This window comes from Protopterus annectens, chromosome 2.part2 (genome assembly GCF_019279795.1).
Source record: "Protopterus annectens isolate FY-2018-M chromosome 2.part2, PAN1.0, whole genome shotgun sequence".
Classification (NCBI taxonomy): Eukaryota; Metazoa; Chordata; order Ceratodontiformes; family Protopteridae; genus Protopterus; species Protopterus annectens.
This window is the reverse complement of record NC_056730.1, coordinates 16826077-16848957: the sequence shown is the minus strand read 5'-3', so window position 1 is coordinate 16848957 and position 22881 is coordinate 16826077. Positions and strand designations below refer to the sequence as shown.

Genomic DNA, 22881 nt, shown 5'->3' with positions numbered 1-22881 from the left:
TTTTTAAGTAAACAAAAGTAGTTCTTTTAAAAATGGCTCTGATTTTGATTTTTTGTTTGCCCATTATTTTTGGATTTGTCCAGAATTCTTGAGCAAAGAAGTTTTGGTCTGCAGCTATTTGTTGGATAGAGCTAAATGCTTTACTGGCTTTCAAAGCTGGTAAAACACTATACTTTAACACTTTTTTTTCCATAACCGGTAGTATATGGAGCACATAATTGACTCTTGAGGTGAATTTTTTGACAGCCATGTATGGAATACATAATAAACCAACTATGAGAGGGTTGGGAGGGTGACCTAATGGTTAAGGTGTTTGCCTTACAAACACAAGGTACAGGGTTTGAGTCTCACAAGGGATAACTGACTAGGCTTACAGTGGCTCACAAGGACAGGTAGCCTAGTACTAACATATGAACCTATGATCAGTAACCTGATCATAATCCTGCACATGTAATCCTTTTGTTTAAAGATCATAAGCCACAGATTTCTAAATTCTAAATATTCCACACACTGCACAATATCAGTATTTCATTTGCAGCTGAATAACTTAGAATGTCAAAGTTTTTACTCACCGTGTGACATTTGGCATGTCAATAGAATGAAAGCTTCTCATTTGTGAATTGTTTTTGCAAACTTTTCCGTGGCCTCCACATATTCCAGCTGTGTTTTTTTTCAGTATGGTGTTGCATAAGAATTAGTGTAATTAAGCGGGCACTATGTTTCACTGACCAGAAGCCTCCTATGTCATGATGAGAAATGAAAATAGTACCGTTTTCTACATTGAAGTAAATTATATTTACTGAAAAATAAAGCGTAGAAAGTGAGTTAGTCACAAGTTTTGCCTGGTTTCTTACAGTTTGTTGTATTTATACAGACACATAGCACTTTTTTATTTTGAGATTATTAGTAAGTGATTCTGTGCTTTGTGGAATGAGTTGCATTCATGCTGAGCCCAGCAGGTACCCGGACATGAACAGGGCTGGAGTCAATCAATGCAGCTTCACGTTTATGCTGATAGGTAATTCATATAATCCCCTCTGGACTCATGGCTTGCTTAACATAATAGCACAACTATATTCGGAGCCATTTTCTTTCAGTTGTAATGTTGGGTGCATATTAATATAGCTACGGTCTGCCCAAGTCAGAAAAAATACAGACATCAGCTTGTTTAATAGTTTGAACAAACAGAAATGTCATACTTGAGAAGTATGCATGTACTTGATTGCTTATGTTTAAATCAGTGGGGAAATTTAGAAGTTAAAAAGCAGTTGGTTGCAGTGTTCTGGTGGAACATGACATTAATTTTCTAAAACAGAGCTGTATAACTGTATGATAAATGCACTGATACCAGCTGTACCATATGGGAAAAGTCTAATCTTGCTAGATGTACTTCTCAGCATGTACCTTGACACAAAATAAGTTTAATTGGTGCAATTAAGGTGGGAGAAGAGCTTTTTTCACTGGTAGGCGCAACTATTAAGTCAACATATGCATTGGCGAATGCTTTGCATGCTTTGTAATTGGCTAGCTTCCTGAGGGATTAATGCATATTGTGAAACAATGGGTTATTCAATGGCCAGAGTAAGTTTTTTTTAAGTGATTTTTTTTCCTCAAGATTTTCAGCTTTATAAATAATTAATACTAGGTGAAAGCATTTTTGTAAGTATGCATTTGGCATTCCCATTTAAGACACCTAGCAATTTGAAGTGACACAGTTAGTGAAGACATTGTTGTAACTTCCTTTGCTCTAAAGATACTTTAAGACTTTAAAGAAATTGTATTAATTTCTTTGTTTATTTATTTGTTTATTAGGAGCTTGACAGTGCGCAGTTTTTGCTGTCAGACTTCCAATGCAGCTATAGAAGTTAGTACTTTATTGCAGCCCTTTACCTTTCTAACCTGCAAGGAGCTGACCTTTGAACAGTTGCAGTTACCTTGTGTAGCTCTTACCGTATCCCTAAACTGCATCAACATTATTACCCAAAACAGAGGATTTTTTTTCTCTGTGCTTTTTCCCTCTGTAACTGCTTGACTTTCAAGTGTTCTCTATCAGCCGTGTACACTAGTTCCCCCTGTCTTTGATATTCCACAGTGGGGATGAGAGCTTGCCACTGAAAGGTGATATAAACTGTATCAGAGGTAGTTTGTGTCTTGCCAGCATCACAGCAGTGAGGGTGGGTTTGTTAAGGACTAATCCCTCCTGTGGAAAGGGGAGGTGACTTTCCATCACAGTGCCCGCCCCAATGTGGGTGTTTGCTCATATGCACATGTAAGGAGGATGAACTGCCACTGCCATACCAGTGTGGTGGATGAATACCTGGCCCAAGGGCCTCACTTTCTGCATGGGATTGTGACATTGGACTGTTCACTCCCCTGTTAGTTTGGAGGTAATTTAATGGGCCAGAGTATGTTTCTTGCAGCCTTTTGCAAGCATTTGTATTCTTGAGACTTCAGGGGGGATAGTCGTAAGTTCAAGAAATCACTAGGAATCAGATTTCTGTTCCCCTGAGGGAAAAATAAACACATACTAATGTACCTGACCAGGGGTTTCTTATGTTTTGTTTCTAAGCTTTCCTGCAGGCTCGTGCCAAGGATTAGCTGCTGAAATTGTTTACTATTGAGATAATATTTCATCAGTGTTGTGTCTTGCGGAAAGTGTTGGACTGGGCTTTACACATGGATAACATAGTTCCTGTTGACATGTTTTGTAAGTAAAATTTTTTGTTCCCCTAGTAGTTCTCCCAGATGACCATCAGTTGCTTGAGTGCCTCACAGCTCCTTGTAGATTTCCTTTGAAACTATTCCCTAGACGAAAAAAACTCAGGTTTTGCAAGTAGGGAAGGAGAGGTGGGATATATAACCTATCCCCAAAATAGTCCCTCAGGTTTGGGACCACTCGGCCATTGGAGCGTTGGGAGCAGGTGTGGAGCACAGTGTGCAGCTAGCAGCATCATATACGTTGGTACATGTACTATTCTTTTTTTCTTCCTGAAGCTCTAAGTCCTCCGTCCTGGCAGGCAATGTGGAGTAGCTTAAACATGCCATCTGATCTGGACCCAAAAGAATGATACTCATGATATGAGGACTTGTGTTTTAATTGCAACTTCTTCCTTCATTCCCCACTATTCAATATTATGGTGTCCTGGTCAGTAATGCTGTGTGTAATCAGACTACCCTCAGCTGACTTATGACAAAAGTATATCTGAGTCATTGAGGTGGTATTCCACAGGATTGGACTTCCATGTGGATGAGGCGATAAGAACACTACTGACGTGATACTGGGGAAAAATGATTTACAATCAATTGTTGGAATAGAGTGACGTTTTGACATTATAAGACACAAGCTATGTATAGTAAACTCTCAGTTAACTGGAACTCACACAATCAAAGAAATGCTGTACAGTATGAATAATTCAGTTTTTCATGTGTTGCACTTTCTGCCCCCCAACCCCACGCAGAAACATACCTTACGTTTTTAGAGTTTGAGTTTTAAAAAAGAAAATAAAAATAAATTTCCCAGGAGGGTCTGTGTATTTGTATATAAATCAAATCTCAAAGTGTGTGTGTGTCAGCTACTTGGCAGGAACACGAAGCACTGGTTCTTCAGAGAGAGTGCTGGAGGTTTTGGCTTGACCACTCGGCTGAGATCTGAATCCTATAGCTGTGCCAGTGGGGTGACTTATTGGGGATCTGGAGAGAGAGGGGGGAAACCCGCCCCAGGCTGACTGTGATCTCTGTGTGCTCTTAAGGGAAGTTGTACTTTACTGTTTTATGTACTTGTCATCCTCCCAATGTGCATGTCCCTCACTGGTGTTAGTGGTGAGGATTGAGGCTCCTTGATTACTGGGGCAGTGCAGGGGCATCACAGTCAGTATACTTCAGGAGGGTCTTCCACAGTCCAGTGACTGGTGTGTTAGTCACGGTCTCAAACTAAATGCAAAGAAATGCATCACCATTCCGTTTGGTAAAAACACTGTGCCTTCACACTATCAAATCAACAACAATACCCTATATACCTATGAAATGTTAAGGGATCTGGGATCACAAATAGTGTTTGACCTTAACTTTGACCACCATGTGTCTACTGTAGTAAGGATGGCCTTCAACGTAGCCCACTTGATTACCAAAGGCATCACCTCTAGAGCAAAGGAGGTTGTGACACCTGTGTACTCTTCACAAATCAGGCCCGTAATTGAGTCTTCACAAATCAGGCCCGTAATTGAGTGCAGCACCCCTTTTGGCATGTACCACAAAAAGCACCTGTAGCAATTGGAGAGACCTCAGAGGTTTCTAACAAAGATGATCAAGAGGCTCAGCACATGCCTTACACAGACAGTACCTGTCACTATACTCAGTGTCATATAGATGATTTTGGGGAGACTTATGCCTGGATTACAGAGCGAACTCTGATCCTATCCTTATGAATTTGCTGCACATCTGTAAATCAAATTGGACTAGAGCTACCCATTCCAGGGACTCAAATACGGGCTGCAACTTGAATAAGACCTGTTGGAGGCACAAATTTGGCTCCCAGTGATTGCCTCATCTTTGGAATAGGCTGCCAATTCATGTAAAACAGAGCACCTCTGTGACACTGTTCAAAAGGAACCTGGACGAGTGGATGGGGCACTGTAAAATCATACTGGAGATAGCACCCACAACCCTTTCTGGACATGGGCAGTCATTACTAAATTCAGTCCTGGGTATTGACTAGAGTATCTATAGTACTACATTGGGAAGAAACAGCTAGGCTTGAAATGACCTCCTGGTCAATAGCCTCGTAACCTCCTGTAATCCTATGATGAGGGCAGAGTCAGAGACTGCTCCATAGGCCAGGCACAAGTCGCCTCTCAGCAGCCTGTATGATACAGAGTACAGTGACAGGGCTTTCAGACTTTTCATGGAAGTCATGTTTTGGAGGCCCTGGATTCTCTTTGTTAGAAACCTCTGTGGTTGCTCCAGTTGCTGTAGGTGTCTGGTGAGATACATACAGAAGGAAGCATTGTACTCGATTAATGGTCTGATAAGGGTTAAGTACAGCCGAGTTATAACCTCCTTAGTCTTGGATGTGATGCCCTTACTTATGAGATGTTCATTGTCGGAGGCTTTCCTTACCACTATGGACACATTGTGATCGAAGTTTAGGTTGCTATCAACCTGTGTTCTCAAGTCTCGCATCACTGGGTGTGAGCTTAGAGTGATGCTAGCCATATTATAAATACCAGGGGTGACTTCTTTGGCAAAGAGGATACTGAGGAGTTTTTTGCATTTAGTTTTAGTCCATGACTTTGGCACCAATCATTTGTCTGAGTCAGCCCCTTCCGTGATATGTTTACATTGTTGGGGGACTTGCTTATTGCACCCAGTTTGCAGTCATCTGTAAACTTGGTAAGCCACAGGCTATCTACTTTTGCCTGGACTTCAGGGAAATAGATTCTAAACAGTAGAGGGCCCAGCACAGATCCTTGTGGTACCCCACTGGTAATTGGTCTAGTGGTGGAGGTTGACTCCCCAACTTTAACAGTGTGCGTTCTGTCAGTGAGCCAGTTGGCTACCCCATCTAGTGACCTATGGGTTAATTTCCGGCTGTGAGAATTTCTGAATGATCCCCGAGTGGGAAATTGTGTCAGAAGCCTTGGCTAAATCAAGTTAGATATGTACTGCTTTGCCCTCATCCAGACTTTGGTGACATTCTCAAAGTCCAACAGGTTTAACAAGCACGGTTTACCCTTGAGACCAAACTGGATCGGGTCAAGATTTTGAAGGTCACCTGTGTCCTTGTTAATAAGGTCCATGATAATTCTTTCCATGGCCTTGCAGATAGGCTGGTTAGGCTTATGGGTCAATAGTTTCCTGGGTCACTAAACATTACAAATTGGATGCCATTTCTGGGGCCAGAGCAGGATTTGCCAAGGCTATCCTTCATTGGTTTGTAGTGGGCTCCTCCTTGCCTTCCTCCTCCCTACCTTCGCAGCAACTTGTTCTGTGCCAGTGGTACTGAATACTGCAACAGTAATATGGAAGGACATAGTACAGTTGTGTAAAATCTTATTATAAAAGTAGATGTTGTTCTTTCCACTGTTGCAGTATTTACTCCCTCCCTCCTACCCCCTTTTCTTTCCCTTTTCTACTGTGGGTGGTGTTTTTTTTTCTGGCAGAGAATTTTCTGTCCTCCCCTTCCTCTTGCTGGATGTACATGTTCTCCTTTCCCCTGGGGTTCCTGGTTCTCATGGGACACTTAATTTCTGAATTGAGAGTGTACATACGTCACTTGTATTCCCTATGCTTGCACGGGGAGCATAAGTCTGATATACAACACTCCTAGGTAATAAAGGCTTTGATGTATTGGCTGGATGTTAGGCTGTCCTTTGCAGGTGATCCCAGAGGTGATGAATATTTATTTATTTATTTATTTTACATTTGTTGACCAGGCTAGTCTAGCTGGATACATGTCCTTTTTCAGTAGAGGCTCGGGGAGAAAAGCTCCAGAAGAAAAGAAGGTACATATCATATACAAGCAAAAGTAGATATTATACATAGTATAGCCAGAAAAAAAGAAGGTGCATATCATATACAAGCAAAAGTAAGTATTATACACATAAAGACATATAAACAATTGGCTATACATTCTGTTGACTACAGGTGAAAGCAAGCGTAAATATTATTCACATAAAGACATAAAAACAAATTGGCTTTAATTCCATTAAGAAACAGGTGGAGGCTTTTGCAGTTAATCTAAGAAGGTTACAGTGTGCTTCCTTCTGGGAAAGAGGATGATTTTAGGATGGGAAGAGGCTAGGAGGTGTTGGACGTTTGGTGTTAGTCTGGTTTAGTACAAGGGCATAGCCAGTGGGACTTAAGGAATTCTTTGAGGTGATTTTTGAATTGATTTAGAGAGGTCAAGAGTCTTAGTTTGTTTGGGAGAGAGTTCCAGAGTTTTCCAATGGAATTGGCATAGAGAGCGTCACCTCCCGAGTTGTTAGATTTAATGGTTTGCACTTGGAGGCTTTTAGATGATCTGAGGCAAGTGAGGTTGGAGTAGGGGGTAAGTATTTTGCTCAATGAGGGGGTTTTATCTGGTTGGTTCATTATTTTAAATGCCTCAGCAAGTTGGTTGAGTTTGAGTATATTGGGCAATTGTAACCAGTCAAGTGATTTTAGATTTAGGCAGTGGTGGGTTTGATAAGGCATTCCCATTATAAATCTGGCTATATGGTTATAAGCTGTAGAAAGTTTATTGAGCTCACTCTTGTTGAGAAATGAGAGTATCGGGGAGGCATATAGAAGGGTGGAAAGGAGATGGGTGCGTGCGATAGTTAGTTTGGTGTGTGGGGTTAAGAAGTTCTTTATTCTATACATGGACCCGAGTTTCTTGTTTACAGACTTGATGGTCAGGCTGACATGTGTATCAAATTTTAGTTTGTGGTCAATGGTCACACCTAGTAGTTTGGTGTTGGAGACCGGTTCAATAATGGTACCATTGGTAGAAGACACTTGGAAGGTTGGGTTGTTGATATTTAGTGGTTCTTTTCCTTGGGAGGTAGTTACAGTGGGGAAAAATAATAGTAACTTGGTTTTAGTAGGATTAAGTAAGAGTTTTAATTCGGAGAACCATTTTTCTACTATAGTAAAACATTTCTGGGTTGTGGCTTGGAGTTTGGTGAGAGACGTCAGAGCAGATCAGGGTGGAGTCTGCATATTGAATGCAGGTGGCTTTGGGTATGACTGAGTGAAGATCATTAATAAAGACCGAGAAGAGAAGGGGACCAAGTATAGAGCCCTGGGGAACACCTATATTATTGGGGAGTAAGTCCGATAGCCTGCTTTGCCACTGAACAGCTTGTTTTCTTCCTGAGAGGTAAGCTTTAAACCAACTTATGGTTGAATTGTTAAGCTGAAGGGTTTCCAGGGTATGGGGCAGCTGCTGGTGATTGACCATATCGAAGGCTTTCGATAGGTCAAGAAAGAGAGCAGAGGATATTAATTTATTGTTATGTTGTTGTTGACTGAGTCAACAAAGGAGAGAAGAGCAGTGGTTGTGCTATGATGGGGACGAAAACCATGCTGGGTACTAGACAAGAGGCTGTTAAGGGTAAGGTGGTTTGAGTTGTTTGTGAACACATCGTTCCATAATTTTGGCTAGTGGAGACAGAATTGCTATGGGTCTGTAGTTAGATGTGTCCGTGGAGGTCCCGCCTTTGTGGGGAGGGATGATATAACAGATTTTCCATATGGAGGGAATGGTAGCTTCAGTTATGGTTCTGTTGATTAAGATTGATACGGGATATGCTATGACATCAGACGCTATTTGTAAGTATTCAGCTGGGAGTTGGTCAACTGCTAGGGTTGTTGGTTTTAGTTTTTTCAAATGTTTATGAATATAGGAGGTAGATGTTGGTTGTAGGTTAAAGGAGGGGTGGGCAGGGTCTTTAGTTAAGGTTACAGGTGAGGGAGCTGAGGTGAGCTGACTGGCTAGGGACTGAATGGTCTCAGTAAAAAAAGAGTTAAAGGCATTGGCTATTACTTCTGGATTTTGTCCTATGTATTTCTCAGGGGTGGGGGTGGTAGATTTGCCTGGATGAAGGAGGTTATTAAATCCAGCCCAAAATTTCTTAGGGTTATGCTGATGTTTATCCTGGAGGTGACAGAAATATTGTTTTTTGTCTGTATTAATGGCTGCTTTTGTTGAGTTTCTAAGCTGCTGAAACTTGGTGCGATCTAAGGGAGTTTTAGTAGCTCTCCATTTGTTCCAGGCCTGCAACAGTGAAAAGGTGGACGTCTGCTGTTATGGTGAAATGTTTACACAACTGTACTTTCATTAACCATTATGGTTTTTGAAAGAAAGCATAGCATGTAAAACTAAATCTGTTATGTAATTATCTAGTAAAATCTTTATATGTTTCATTTCTATCTTTAAAAACAAAATGTTGTTTAGAAACTAGCAGAATATGCAACTAACGTGCAGGAGGTGATCTGAAGTCAGAAATGAGAACCAGAATTTGAAACTACTTGGCAGAAGCCTTAATCACCAATGCACACTTCTGTCGTTAATAGTTGTTTTTTTAAGTTTTTTGTTATGATCAACCTTATGTTTTGAGAAGACTTTGAATTGGATCGAACTGTTGCACAAATGGGTATGCACCAGATGCCCCTGTTACTTGTAGTGTTAATGTTTATTCATTTTCTGATAACTGTCTTGTCCAGTTCAGGGCTATAGGGGTGCTGAAGTCTCATCTGGCAGCCACTGAGTGCCAAACAACAGATGAATTCTGGATGGTATGACAAAATTCATCTTAGAGGACACAAACATTTCCATTTCTGACACACATACATACACACATGCGCACACACACAAAACCTTTTCACTGTCCAGCATTTGCAGGAAAGTCATGAATTTGGTCTTAAAATAACAGGGTGCCAGTGCCACAAAATTCTGAGTAGTTAATTTAAATTACATTTTGTGCAATTTTTTTACTACCCCCCCCCCCCAATCATATCACTAGTCCTATGAAATTATCAACAGTCAATAAAGCCGTGACTGAGTGAATGCGATTACGAGACGGGGGGAATCCAAGAAAGCCAACAAGAAGTAGTTGTGTTATTTTCTAGACTGTAGCCATTGTTCTGTCATCTTTCTCCTTAGAGAATTTTTAAGGAGCTGCACTTGTCAGATTCAGGTTTATAGGAGTCTAAGCAGTGAAAGCTTGTCTGAATTTGAATCCTTTTAGCTCTCTTAAACTGTTAGTTTGTGCAGAATAGGTCTGACTGATCTCTGCTTTACCCACTGTCAGATTTAGTGCTTTTTATAAGTTTGTAAGGCTGTTGGGGTTCTGAACTTGAATGTAATTTCTGTTCATTACCTGTTCTCCGCACTCTGGGCAGGTGGTTGTTTCGGTCCCCACATTCCAGATTTCAGTGATGCAGTTTTTTGCAAAAGGTATACCTGAAGACCAAGGTCACATAATCCAGAAATGCATCTTTACAAAGAGTTAAATGAATTGTTAATTGGTGAAAGTCATACACTTTCTTACCACAACCTCCTTAGATGGGAACCGAGAAATTTAGGTTTACTTTTCTACCACTATAACAAACAAAAGATCTTACCTTTTTATCGCACCTGATGCTTCTTTACATAAACATATAACCAAGCAAGCATACCTCAAAGTACGACGCATACCACACTACTAATCAATAAATACAAGACAACAAACTGTCTCAGTTGAAAAACTCGTAGTTCTTTTGACAGTGTTGTACGGAGCTAATATTAATGTATTGAGGTAAATATTAAATCAACACAAGTACCAATATTGATATCAGTATTAATATTAATCTATCATCATTTGGTATCTGATGAAGCCCTTGACTTTAGTTTCATAATAGTTTCCTCACTAGACCTTAAATAGTCAAAATAAGTCAAACTGTTTCATTACCCCATCCAGTTAACACTGGTATCACTAATCAGGCCAAAGTTCCAGTTTTTAGGATTTTTTTTTAATGTTGGACATCGCTGAGACTGATATGCCATTAAGATCAAATAATAAAATAGATATGATAAGCAGTTCTCACTATGGATATTTAATCTTGACCCTAGGTCAAATTTATATAATGTGTATCAGCTAACCTTTTGCATTTTTATTCAGTGGCATTTCAGAATGGTGGCTCTGTCAATCAAGTGTGCATTATGCTAAGAAAAATTTACACTTTATTTTGTTTGCTGGAGCTCTGTTGCGCACCCTACTATGGTGCAGGCCTTTAGTAAAATCCATGTACTAGATTGCACGTGTACTGCTATGTTATATTACCTCTTGTATGATGTCACACTGCTTACTTTGTTATGTAGGATTTGGAATAGACATGTGCCCTTTGGTGATGACTGTATTATTAGTTTGTGTAAATGCAGCTTTAATTTTAGAATAGCTGTGTAAGATCTGCATGGCAATCTAAATATAATTATCTGTAATTATCTGATCTGTCATTTTTTTAAGTTACCTTGTCATCATTCAGGATGTTCATCGTGTTACACTGCTGCACTCGTGGGACAAGGGTATATAAGATGCAGCCGATGACATTTTCCCCAGTCTTTCTTGCCGCGCGGTGCCCAAAGTAAAAGCAGTTCGCAAGTGTCGGTCGGCAGTCTCCTGAGATTTTCATTCCGAATCCAGAACCGAAATCTTCTACAAAGCTAAGGACCCCTTTGGGGAAACTTTTTCTTGCCTCAGACCGATGTCAGTAAAAGTTAATAACTGTATTTCTTGTGGGAAGCAAATACCTCATAAGGATATCCATTCCTATTGTTATCTCATGCCTAAGCCCAGACCACAACGTCACTGGTTGTCTGTTTTGTGCTAGGTTTAACAAGCGCACTATTAAATGTCGGTTTGATTTTGCCCGACATTATTTTGGTAGAAAATTCAATTATACCATGCCGTCGGAACTTCCGACAACCTGAGTACACAAAAAGCGCAAAGACAAGGATAGGCATCCGAGGCCTAAAACTGATGACGAAGCCTCTTCTAGGCCAGTCGCCGGTTCTCCGCTTTTCAGCGAGGCGCCTTCACAGCCCCTGATGACCGCTTCTGTAGAACCACAGGCCGCCTCTGACTCCCACGTGGAGATGGCTGGGCCTTCGGACGCACAAGTTATTCAGCCTACCGAGACTAACCGTTCAGAAGGATCCGGAGTAGCTGAGCAACCCACAGCTTCAGTGGGTGTCTTCAGACCTACTCATTTAAGCATTAAACCCTCAGCTAAGTCTAAGCCTCCTTTAAAATCTAAGAAACAAATACAGCATTCTCCAGGACAGGCCTCCATGCCTAAGAAACAAATATTGCCTAAGAAACAAATGCTCAAAATGGCCGAAGACCTAATCACTCTGATCAGGGGGTCCCATCCCCCTCCTGATAAAAGGCCTAGACAGGATGCAGACTATGACTCATCCGACCAGGTGTCCATCTCTTCTGATTCATCCTCAGATCTCAGATACTCTTTACCCCCTTGTGAGGATTCTGATGCTGAGGAATCGATTCCATCAGCCTCACCGCCTGAGGACTACTCCTTTGGGGAAACCCTACATACCATGAGGGAGCATTTCCACTGGGAAGGCCAGGATTACTCAGAATCCAAGAAAAGGCTCAGAGACTTCCTTTTATTACCTCAACACAGACCCCTTGCTATTCTATCAGTGTTAGGTATTGTGGATGATGTGTATACTGAATCCGGCTTAAATCCTGATTCCTTACCTCCTGCCCTGTTAAACCTGACAGATACTACAGAGTCCCTGACTCTCATAAATTTTTGTATAAAAGCCCTGTAGCTGACCCAGAAATTATTTCTCAGGGACCCAAAGGAGTTAAGGCCTCATCAGCCAAGAATCCAGTTCCCTCTGACAGAGATTCCAGAGCATTAGACAGATGGGGAAATAAAGTATATACGTCTGCAACTTTAGCAATGAGAGCCTTAAATTGCCAGTTTTGCATGCTAAAATATCAGCAATTTTTACTGTCTCAGTTAAAACAGAAAATGCTTCCAGAATCAGATCCTCCTAATTTTAAAGAAATGCAGGATTTATTGCATGCAGCTGAACAAGTGGGAAAGCATACTTTGCAATGTGGTTTTGATTCTCTAGAGGCCTCCTGTAGAGCAGCAGTTACAGGCTCTGTCATTAGAAGACATGCTTGGTTAAAAGAACATACGTTACCAGATCATGTTAAAGCAAAATTATTGGATGCACCTTTGCAGTAGGATGTGTTGTTTGGAGTTAAGGCAGAAGAGGTATTAAAGAAAATGGAGGATAAGGCAAAATCTATGCAAACGGTGAAGGATTTCTTACAGGTTCAGCCTCCTAGATTTAGCAGAAACTGGCCAACCAAGAATTGGTCCTTTCCAATTACAGACAGACCTCAAAGGGGAAGATACAGACGTCCAAGAGGTAGAGGTCAAACACAAGGCCATTATAGGCCTTGACAATGGCTTGCATCAGGCCAGAAAGAAGGGGAAAACAGGCCCCAACCATATAAAAAGCAGGTCCAATGACTTCCCACTACAGCTGCCAAACAAATCCCTCTTGGCAGCCCCCTTGGGAGGAAAACTGGCACTCTTCTACCACAATTGGCAAATGATCACCAAAGACAAATGGGTTCTCAACATTGTATTTCAAGGTTACAGGTTCCACTTTCACACTCTGCCAGGGTTAAAAGGAATACCAAATCTGCCACCAAATCAATGGGCAGAGGCTCAAAAATGGATATGAGAGCTATTCAAAAGGTACCATCACAGGAGCAAGGACAAGGATTTTACTCAAGACTATTTCTGGTACCCAGAAAGGACAAAGCCTGGAGGCCCATTCTGGATCTTTCATCTCTAAACACTTAACCGGATGTTCTGAAATTCAAAATGTTGACATTACAGCAGCTTCTTCCCATGCTGGGCAAGAAAGCTTGGCTCATGACTTTGGACCTCATGGAGGCATACCTGCATGTCCCTATCAGACAAAACTGCAGAAGATACCTCAGATTCATAGCTGGTTCAATGCACTACCAATTCTCTGCACTGCCCTTTGGCTTATCTACTGCGCCCAGGGTCTTCACAAAGTGCCTGGCACCAGTAATTGCATTTTGCAGACATTAAGGAATTCAAATTTACCCATACCTGTACGACTGCCTGATTCAAGCAGAGAGCAAGGACGTTCTTCTAAAGCATCTGGCGTTTGTAAAAAAGTTATTAAGTTGCCTGGGGTACACAGTAAACGAAATTAAATCAAAACTAGTGCCCTCACAAGAGGTTATATTCCTGGGTGCCAGCTTGAGCACAACGGCCCAGATGGCATATCTCACACCAGACAAGCAAGGACAACTGATTCAATACTTTCAAATGATGGTAACAAAGACCCAACTCCCTGCAAGAAAAATTCTGCAGGCCTTGGGTTACATGGGATCCTGCATACTACTAATTCCATATGCCAAACTGCATATGAGAAACTACAATGGTACCTAAAGAATGTATGGTCTCAGCACTGTCAAAGTTTGGAAACAGTTATACCACTAATCCCTTGCCTTCAACAGGAGTTTCAGTGGTGGGCTCAAGCTTGTCACCTCAACAAGGGACAGCCTTTTACACAACCCAACAGGCAAACACTGACAACAGATGCATCGGATTACGCCTGGGGAGCACACATGGCAGGCAAATGTATTCAAGGCACGTGGCCCGCAGAACAAAGGCATCTTCACATCAATCAAAAAGAGATGCTAGCTGTACAAAATGCCCTTATAGCTTACAAAGACCTGCTGCATCCAAGACAACTACTGATAAAGACAGACAACACCACAGTTATGTGGTACATAAACAAGCAAGGGGGCACTCACTCCTACCCCCTATGCAGACAAGCCATGACCTTGTGGAACACAGCTGTAAACCTTCAAGTTCATCTGCAAGCACAATTCCTGCCAGGAGAGAAAAACACACTGGCAGACGACTTAAGCAGAAACATCATGGATCCCCACGAATGGGAATTGAATCCACAAATATTCAGAATGATAACACAGAAATGGTGGAGCCCGGACATAGATCTGTTTGCATCCCCAATAAACTGCCATCTACAAAAATTCTGCACAAGGAGTTTCCATCCACAAGCATGGAAAGTGGATGCCCTCTCATTCAGCTGGGAGAACCTACAAGTATATGCTTTCCCACCACTGCCTGCCCTGCCAAAGGTACTCATAAAAGCCAGGCAAGAAGAGCCAAAGATGATCCTGATTGCACCAGACTGGCCACGCCAGCACTGGTACCCAATCTTAAGGAGTTTAGCACAAGAACCACCCTGGAATTTGTCTCAAATCCCACATCTGCTGACTCAGCACAACAATCAAATACTACACAGCCAGCTAAAGACCTTAAACCTAGCTGCATGGAAGATTCCTTAGTCAAGCAAGCAATGCCTCTCTCCAAAGCGATATGGATGTCATTCTGGAGGCCAGAAGGCCTAGTACCAGGAAAGCCTATTCGGATAAAAGGAAGAGATTATGTGTCTGGAACCAAGCTCACAGCCTTGACCCTCTTGTCCCAAACATTCCCCAGATACTACAATACTTAACTGAGATGCTGGACAAAGGCCTCTCCTTCTCATCCATCAAGATCCACGCCTCTGCCATCTCTGCTCATTACAACACGGATCCACCAATTTTCTCTAATCCTCTGTTAAAACAGTACCTCAGAGGGGCTAAGAACATAAGACTGCCCCATAGAGCACCTATTCCAACTTGGGACCTCAACTTTGTTTTGGAAAAACTAACTTTACCTCCTTTTGAGCCAGCTAACACAGCAGAATTAAAATATATCTCTTGGAAAACTGCTCTGCTCCTGGCAATAACATCAGCACAAAGAGTTTCAGAATTACAGGCACTAATGGCAGTGGAACCTTTTCTCAGTTTCCACAAGGACTGGGTTTCTTTAAGAACTAACTCTACGTGTATGCCAAAGGTTGTATCCAGTGTGGCTCTAAACCAAACTATTCACCTGCCAACTTTTTATCCTAAACCACAGAATAAAGGGGAGAGACTACTGCACTCTTTGGACATTCACAGGCAGTTATGCTTCAACTTGGACAAAACCAAAGCTTTCAGAAAATCTGAGCAATTATTGGTAGCATATGCTGCAGGAGCACAGGGAAAAGCTATTTCAAAACAGACTATTTCAAAATGGGTAGGACATTGTATACATTTCTGCTACACATACCATGGAAAACCTGTACCTAGCAGCATTAGATCTCACTCCACCAGGGCAACAGCCACTTCAACTGCCTACCCCAGGGGAGTACCTACCAAGGATATTTTGGAAGCAGCAACTTGGAGTTCTGTACATACCATCACCAAGCATTACCATCTGCCTCTATACTCTAAATCCAGAGCTGGCTTCGCCACTGCAGTGCTGCAGGCCCTTATAGCCACCCCTAATGCCTTATACAGCCAGACACCCTACCTCAGCTTTGGGATTCTACCCAAGTATAATGACTGCAGCAGTGTAACACGATGAACATAGTGCAGTTTTGTACCTACCATAAATGTAGATGTTTGAGTGTATACACTGCTGCAGTCCAGGTTCCCCTCCCTCCTTCCCCTCTTACTGGCTGGTACGTACCTATGTCTTCTACCCTTACTACCTATGGGGGAGAGTATTTGCTGGTAGCTGTAAGTTGTTTTTTGCTTTTCTTATGTATGTTTTATTAGCAATTGGAATTGCCTACCTATTTAGAGGCACCTGACATCTGGGGCAAGAAAAACTGAAGAAAATGGCGTCGGCTGCATCTTATATACCCCTGTCGCACTGACGTCAGGGAGGAGGCGACAGCAACCGACGCCGGACCAAGACTTTGGAACTCAGGACGACTGGGGATCCGCCTGACGGCAGGATAACCCAAGTATAATGACTGCAGCAGTGTATACACTAGAACATCTACATTTATGGTAGGTACAAAACTGTACTTTATCTTGTCATTGTTATAAACGTGTCTGGAAAACTAGGTGAAAGATTTCTTGTTTGAAGTATTTCATTGCCATGATATACAGAAATGGCTGTAGAGTTTGACCTTAACTAAGTACAAATGATGGGGTATGTAGTATGAGTAGTTGTATTTAATTTAATTGATGTAGGATTAATCTAACCCATTCTAAAACCTCAGGAGGTTGCCACTCAAAACATCAAAAAGCTCAGTGTGGCAAAACACACAAAAATATAGTAATTATAAGTGTGAATAAACTTGGAGAAAAAGAGAGATAAAGTAAGACAAAACATAACACCCATGCTGTGCTGTTCTCCAAATTTCAGGTTCACTAAATCAACTCAGTGACCCTCCTGTTTTGATATTCTGAGCATTGGTTGACAAACAGTAGAGATGGTGGTTATATTTTCATGAAGAACAAATGTGTAATTTGGCAGTGAGTTTCTTTTGCGTAGCAGTGGCATGCACTAAATATTATACTGAAGTTACCAGGCTAATCTTTGTTGGCTGTCAAACTACAATGTCATTATACATTTCTGAGTGGTGGTGTCCCACAATCCTACTAAAAGTGTGAGTAGTTCTACTAATTAGTATGCAGATTTTGTTGTTGACAAATTTCTGGATTTTTGGTCAATTGCACCAACTTTTCAAGAGTCATTCTCCAGACTTTTCAGTTGTGCCTGTTGAGAAGTATCTTGCATGCATGAGGGCACGCACATACACACACACACACACGCGCGCGCACACACACACACACACACACACTGTCTGTGTCTCTCTCTCTCTCTCTCTCATAGTCAGTCCCTGAGTAATGGCACTGATATCTACAAACAATTCGAGAGTTTGCCAGTTAGCCTGTAGCATTTTTGAGATATGGGAGACAATCAAAGAACCCATTGAAAACCCATGCAGACACACTGATAACATTCAGCTTCTACCCAGAAGTCACCTCAGCTGTAAATTCAGCTGGAGCGCCACATAGTGTTAGGCTGTGCTGCTCTGCAACTTCAAGATATGATGGCGGCTTTGTCTGAGTCTCCAAAATTGACTTTAATGAATACAAACAATTTATTTTGACCATTCCACAGCAGTCCCGTGTCTAGACATTGTGTCTTGAAGAAGAGCTAATTTATTTTTCTTTTTTCTCCCTCTTCTTGTGGATTTAACTCTGTGTCTAATGTTTGGAATTTTCCTTGTTGGTGCTTCCTTTCTGGCTTTTTCATATTTGTTTACTGCATCAGACGGAGAATGTTGCTTGAAATCATAAGAACAAAGATCACTGAGGAATTTGTTGGAGTGGTACCATAGAGCAGGACTGAATTCGTACGCCCTGCTGATGCATAGAGGAGGATTGAATTGGTATACCCTGCTGATACATAGAGCAGGTCTGAATTGGTACCCTGCTGATACAGCACTTGCTATGAAGGCTGGGACCTGCTGCAAGATATTCCTGACAAGCATCTTTATAGTTATTGCAGGGTGAGTTTCTGTAGGGTCTAGGAAGTCGTAGTAGTGGTTTGAGAGGATTGCCAGTGCATGACTCAATACCTTATTTAACTGAAGTATGTAGAAGCTACTCTTCTCACTCATGTTTTCAGTGTACTCAGCAAAGTTAGTGGAATTTTTATCCCTCTGCCTACAACTCCAGATGCAGTGATGTCTCTCCTAAACTGCATAAATGGTTTTAATTGACATTTCATCTGCAAGATTAGCCTACCAGGAAAGAGCTGATAAAGCCTAGAATCTTCTAGACAGCCCACTGACACAAAAGTTGGATGTTTTTGTCTTTTGTACCAGTAAACTGGGTTTTGGAATTGGGTGACTAAGTTAAGACAGAACTGATGGTCTGTGATGTCTCCTGAGCAGATCTCTCAACTGTACCTGTTTCAGATTGGCTGTTCCTTTAGACTGGCTTAGTTTACCCCTTCACGTGACATTTCGAATAACTTTACCTGTTCTCTTCTCCTCACCATCTCACAATTTGAACATGTTGTGAATGCAGGAAACCATACAAAATGAACATACTGGTGGCACCAATAAGAAGAAGAATCCACATGTTGCATCTTTTTTTTCCCATAAGCAAAATAAACAATTTTATGAAGTAGATTTTTGCAAAGTTCATTAAAAACTACATATTTTTGCGTACCTTTGATATTCTTGCATTTTTGCATCATTTGTGCCACATTTAGATGTTTAAACTTGTTTATCTGAGTAACATCCCACAATCTTACTGGAATAGGGAGAAGCTATACGTCTTCTACTATACAAATATTTTGCTAATAAGGTGTCCTTATTTTTCACTGGTTGAACCTACTTTCCAACATTCTTTGTACCTATTTTCATTGTTTGCAGGTAGAGAGTTATGTTGTTGGGGAGAGGACTATGGCCTGTTCATACACACACAGTTCCTAGCAGAAACTGGTCATGTTCAGGAATGTGGTTAATATGTCTTGGAGGACAAGGAGTGCATCAGTTCTTAGAATCTCTGCATTTTCTGGGAATGAGAGGGGAAAATGGGGAAAACTGCAGTCACCACCTTTCCAGCTCCTGGTTTATGTCTTGTTTCATATGCATGACACCTACGTAAGACTCCATTCTCTGTGCTTATAGTAAAGCCTAGTTGGGCAGACACCTGGAAAAAGAAAACAAACTTCAGAGATTAAAGCTTCCAGTTTGTTTGTAGCAGTGTTCCCATTGGAAGCAGTGATATGTATTTACACATCCGTGCACACAATCACACACCAAGAGCATTACACATACGCGTTTCATTAAATGTATATTTGAAATATACATGAAATATATAGTATCATAAAGCTGTACAAAGTGTACATTTAAAGGTGTAGAAAAAAAACTTTTGTAAATTAATGGTCACAACTTTTTGACATCTTGAATGCAGGAGATTCTGAGAGGCTAATTTAAGTGTAAAATTTGGTTAAAGAAATATATCGCATACAAGGATGTGTATTCCAGAACTGTGTGTGAGACTATTGTGCACTTTAATATCTTACTTACAGCTAGCTGTGCATGAATTTTTCCATTTACTCAGTTCAGTATTTTTCTGCCTTATTTACAGCTTGTTGCTGGAAGTGTTGTGATGGCCTTTGAAGAGATTTGTCCAGAAAGGATAGACCTGATTCATAAAAACTATCGGAAGCTTTGCAATTTGCTTGTGGATGTAGAGGAGTGGGGGCAGGTCGTTATTATCCACATGCTGACCAGATATGCACGGACCCAGTTTGTTAATCCCTGGAAGATGGTAAGCAATATATCACTGCAGAAATACTTGTAAATAACTTTCCAGCATGCATTACAAAGTACATGTAAATGAGATATCAGCATGTCTTGGCTTTAAACTCAAAATCTGTGTTGTATTCATTTACAACAGTACATTTCTTATAAGTAATTGTGGAAAGGAATTTACAAAGGATTCCAGTTTGCATAAATGTTGCAGGCACACTGTAATGCTTATGGCAGCATGAACATAAAAAGTACTTCACCATGATGTAGCATAACATAATGGAAGACCCCTTATGTTGTACTTTACCCTATATACTTTCAGTGCTAAAATTTGAAATATGATTGACTATATAGTTTTTTTGCTGAGTACATGATCTCCGATCTGCTGTTAAACAAATAAGTTTGCATAATGTAGCTGCAGGTGGAAGTGCCTGGCAGTGCTAAGGGCATTCCTGGAAGCATGGCACATCCTTGTCAAAGTTTTATATTAGTTGAGCAGTTTATTGTTCATTGTGAAAGACTGGTATCATTCTGCCATGTTATAGGGGAAAAAAAATGAAAAATGTGGCGTCCAACCATCTCCAGCACTATGTGGACCTCATAGGTTCATAGATTAGTACTAGGCTAACTGCCCTTGTAGGTTATTTTAAACTTAGCCATTTACCCCATATGAGAATCAAACCCTGCACCTTGTCTCTGTAAGGCAGACACCTTAACCATTATGCCAACCTCCCACCCTAAACAGCTCCTGCAAGGCTCAAACCCAGGACCCTGCACACCATAGACAGTGATTTACCACTAAGCCATACCAGATACTATTTGATACAGGTCATATTTATGAATCAGGCATTTGTAGTGAAATGGAATTCTCTTGTGCATTCCACTGTACAAAACTATTGCTTTCATATCACATTTCTGCACAAGGCATTTTTGCATTTTGGTTTGTACATTAGTTAGTTAACAATGTGATATTCAAGAACTGCAGAGTTATCACCAACACTGCTACACTGTGCTTGTCTGTTTTACATTAATTCATTTTCATATACCTGATTTATGTTTCTCAAGGTTGCAGGTAACCAGAGCTTGTCTTGGAGCTCAGTGTGTATAAGGGTTAGAAGTTATCCTGGGTTTGGATGTCATTCCATCATAGGATACACACACACACACACACACACACACACACACACTTAAACAGTGTAGACGATCTGAGAGATAACCGAAGCACCTGTTGTAATCTACATGGATGTAAGCTTGACATGTAGGCTGTTCATGAAAAGCCCTGAAGCCAGAAACTGCAGTGAGAGGAAACAGGAAATCTGTGAATAGGAACAGATTTTATTATATTTTCAAATAAACTACAGGAAGTTAATGGGGATGGATAAGAATAAGCTGTTTTTTTTTTCCCAGTTCATATGGTAGTATGGTCAGAAATTCAAGAGAACAATTAAATTATTAAGCACGGTAAAGAAATTAATAGATACAGAGATATTTGTAATACATTGAATGTAATGATAGAAGGAATTTAAGTATGAGGATTTTTATTAAATTTTGAAAGAAAAGTATAGTGTGCTGTATTTAAAGATAGAGAGTCCACGTTAGGCAGAGTCCCTCATTGACTCTGTTCAAGAGGAATCTTGATGAGTGGATGGGAGATCGTAGGTTTACCCCTGGTATCACTTCTGTGTCACTGTTAGACAGAGGCACAGTATACTAACCTTGAAAAAGGGCATAGCAAAATTAATTTAAAATGGGTGGCGAAAGCCAAACACACTCTGGCTAGGCTTATAAATGCCCTAGGGCAGATAGCCTAGTATGAACCTATGAACCTACGAGTGAATGGTATAGACGTGAAAAAGAAATTTATATGGAGGTGACAGGGAGCTATGAAAGGCCAGCAAGAGAAACTTGTTTAAAGGAAATAAGATAAGTTTTAACAGGATGAAGGGAAGAAGAGGAAGGTATGCCTTTTTAGTTAGAATAGTGGAGATAGAAGGAGAAAGGAAAGGGTTGCAGTAGGTTTTGGTGGTATTAAATGAATGGTTGAAGTCAGGTGTAAAATATGAGCAAGTTTGTAGTTGAATATTTATATTTTTTATGAGCAACTGGAAAGATTTCTTTCTGAAAAGTTGGTAATCCGTAACACTATGTAATGTGGATTACAAAAAAGTACAAAAAAGACTTGAGGTACCTATGGGATGTATATTGTAAGGGGGAGATGTTTGAGATCAATGGTAAAGATTGGAAAAGAAATGCTAATAAGTGATACTACATATGGATTCTTGTGTCCGTCCGATCTGACTATTGGATCTGAAGTTGTTTGTCAGATCCGATTCAGCAGTGATATAGCTCCTAGCCTTAAGCTCCTTTAAGAATTTGTCTCTCCCATAATCCCCCTGGGCTCTTCTCTCCTTAGACGTTAATTTACATAGCAGCTAAATACGGCTTCATTTCAATTTTCCTTAGTATTTTTGCCTGTTAGCTTTTTGGTGTATGGCTTCTCGGCAACTTTGTCAATTTGGTAGCTGTAGTAGATAGCCAAGTAATTTCTCTCTTTCTCTCTCGTTGTTACTCTGTTTGGCTGTAGGCCCAATCTTTAAGAAAAAAGCAGGATATATATTTATGTACATATGGCCATAAAATTTCAGTTTAGGGGACACACAACCTCTGCGCCATGTACTTTAAGCCAGAACATCCCAGGGCAGACTGCACAATTTGCAAGGCTTTTGGGTCGAGATAATCTTCTGATCATCACAATAAACTTATTATAAAAGGTCTCCTCCTCCTCCTCCTCCAGGATCCAGACTCTTAAAAGCCTAGGAGAGAGAAGTAAAATGAAAAAGAAAAAGCAGCTAGGAATTAGGAATCCAGAAACAAAATCTAGTGACTCCATTCCTTCTTTCACACCTAAAGTGTCTAGGTTGGAAACAGAAACTCAGCTACCTACAGCTAAGGAGCTTCCTTGCACCTCTTCTGTGTTAGAACCCATAATAATTCCTGACAGGTCCCAGCTACTACAAGCAGACTTTCATCCTAGTGGGAGTACCTTAACTCCTGTCAAGGTCACCTTTTGCTTTCTAAGGTCTGTTATGTCATTCTGGAACATTAGTGAATTAAATTGAGGAGCGATGATGAGAGTTGTTACTAAGACTGTA

At 40.9% G+C, this 22881-nt stretch overlaps 1 protein-coding gene across 1 annotated transcript in view; it reads left to right on the top strand.

Moving 5' to 3' along the window:
• Positions 1-22881, top strand: part of AP3B1 (adaptor related protein complex 3 subunit beta 1) — a 2578902-nt gene that overhangs the window by 413610 nt on the left and 2142411 nt on the right. The window contains exon 7 of the mRNA XM_044063704.1: positions 19566-19748. Coding sequence (XP_043919639.1) covers positions 19566-19748 — 183 coding nt within the window. The remainder of the gene's footprint in view (positions 1-19565; positions 19749-22881) is intronic.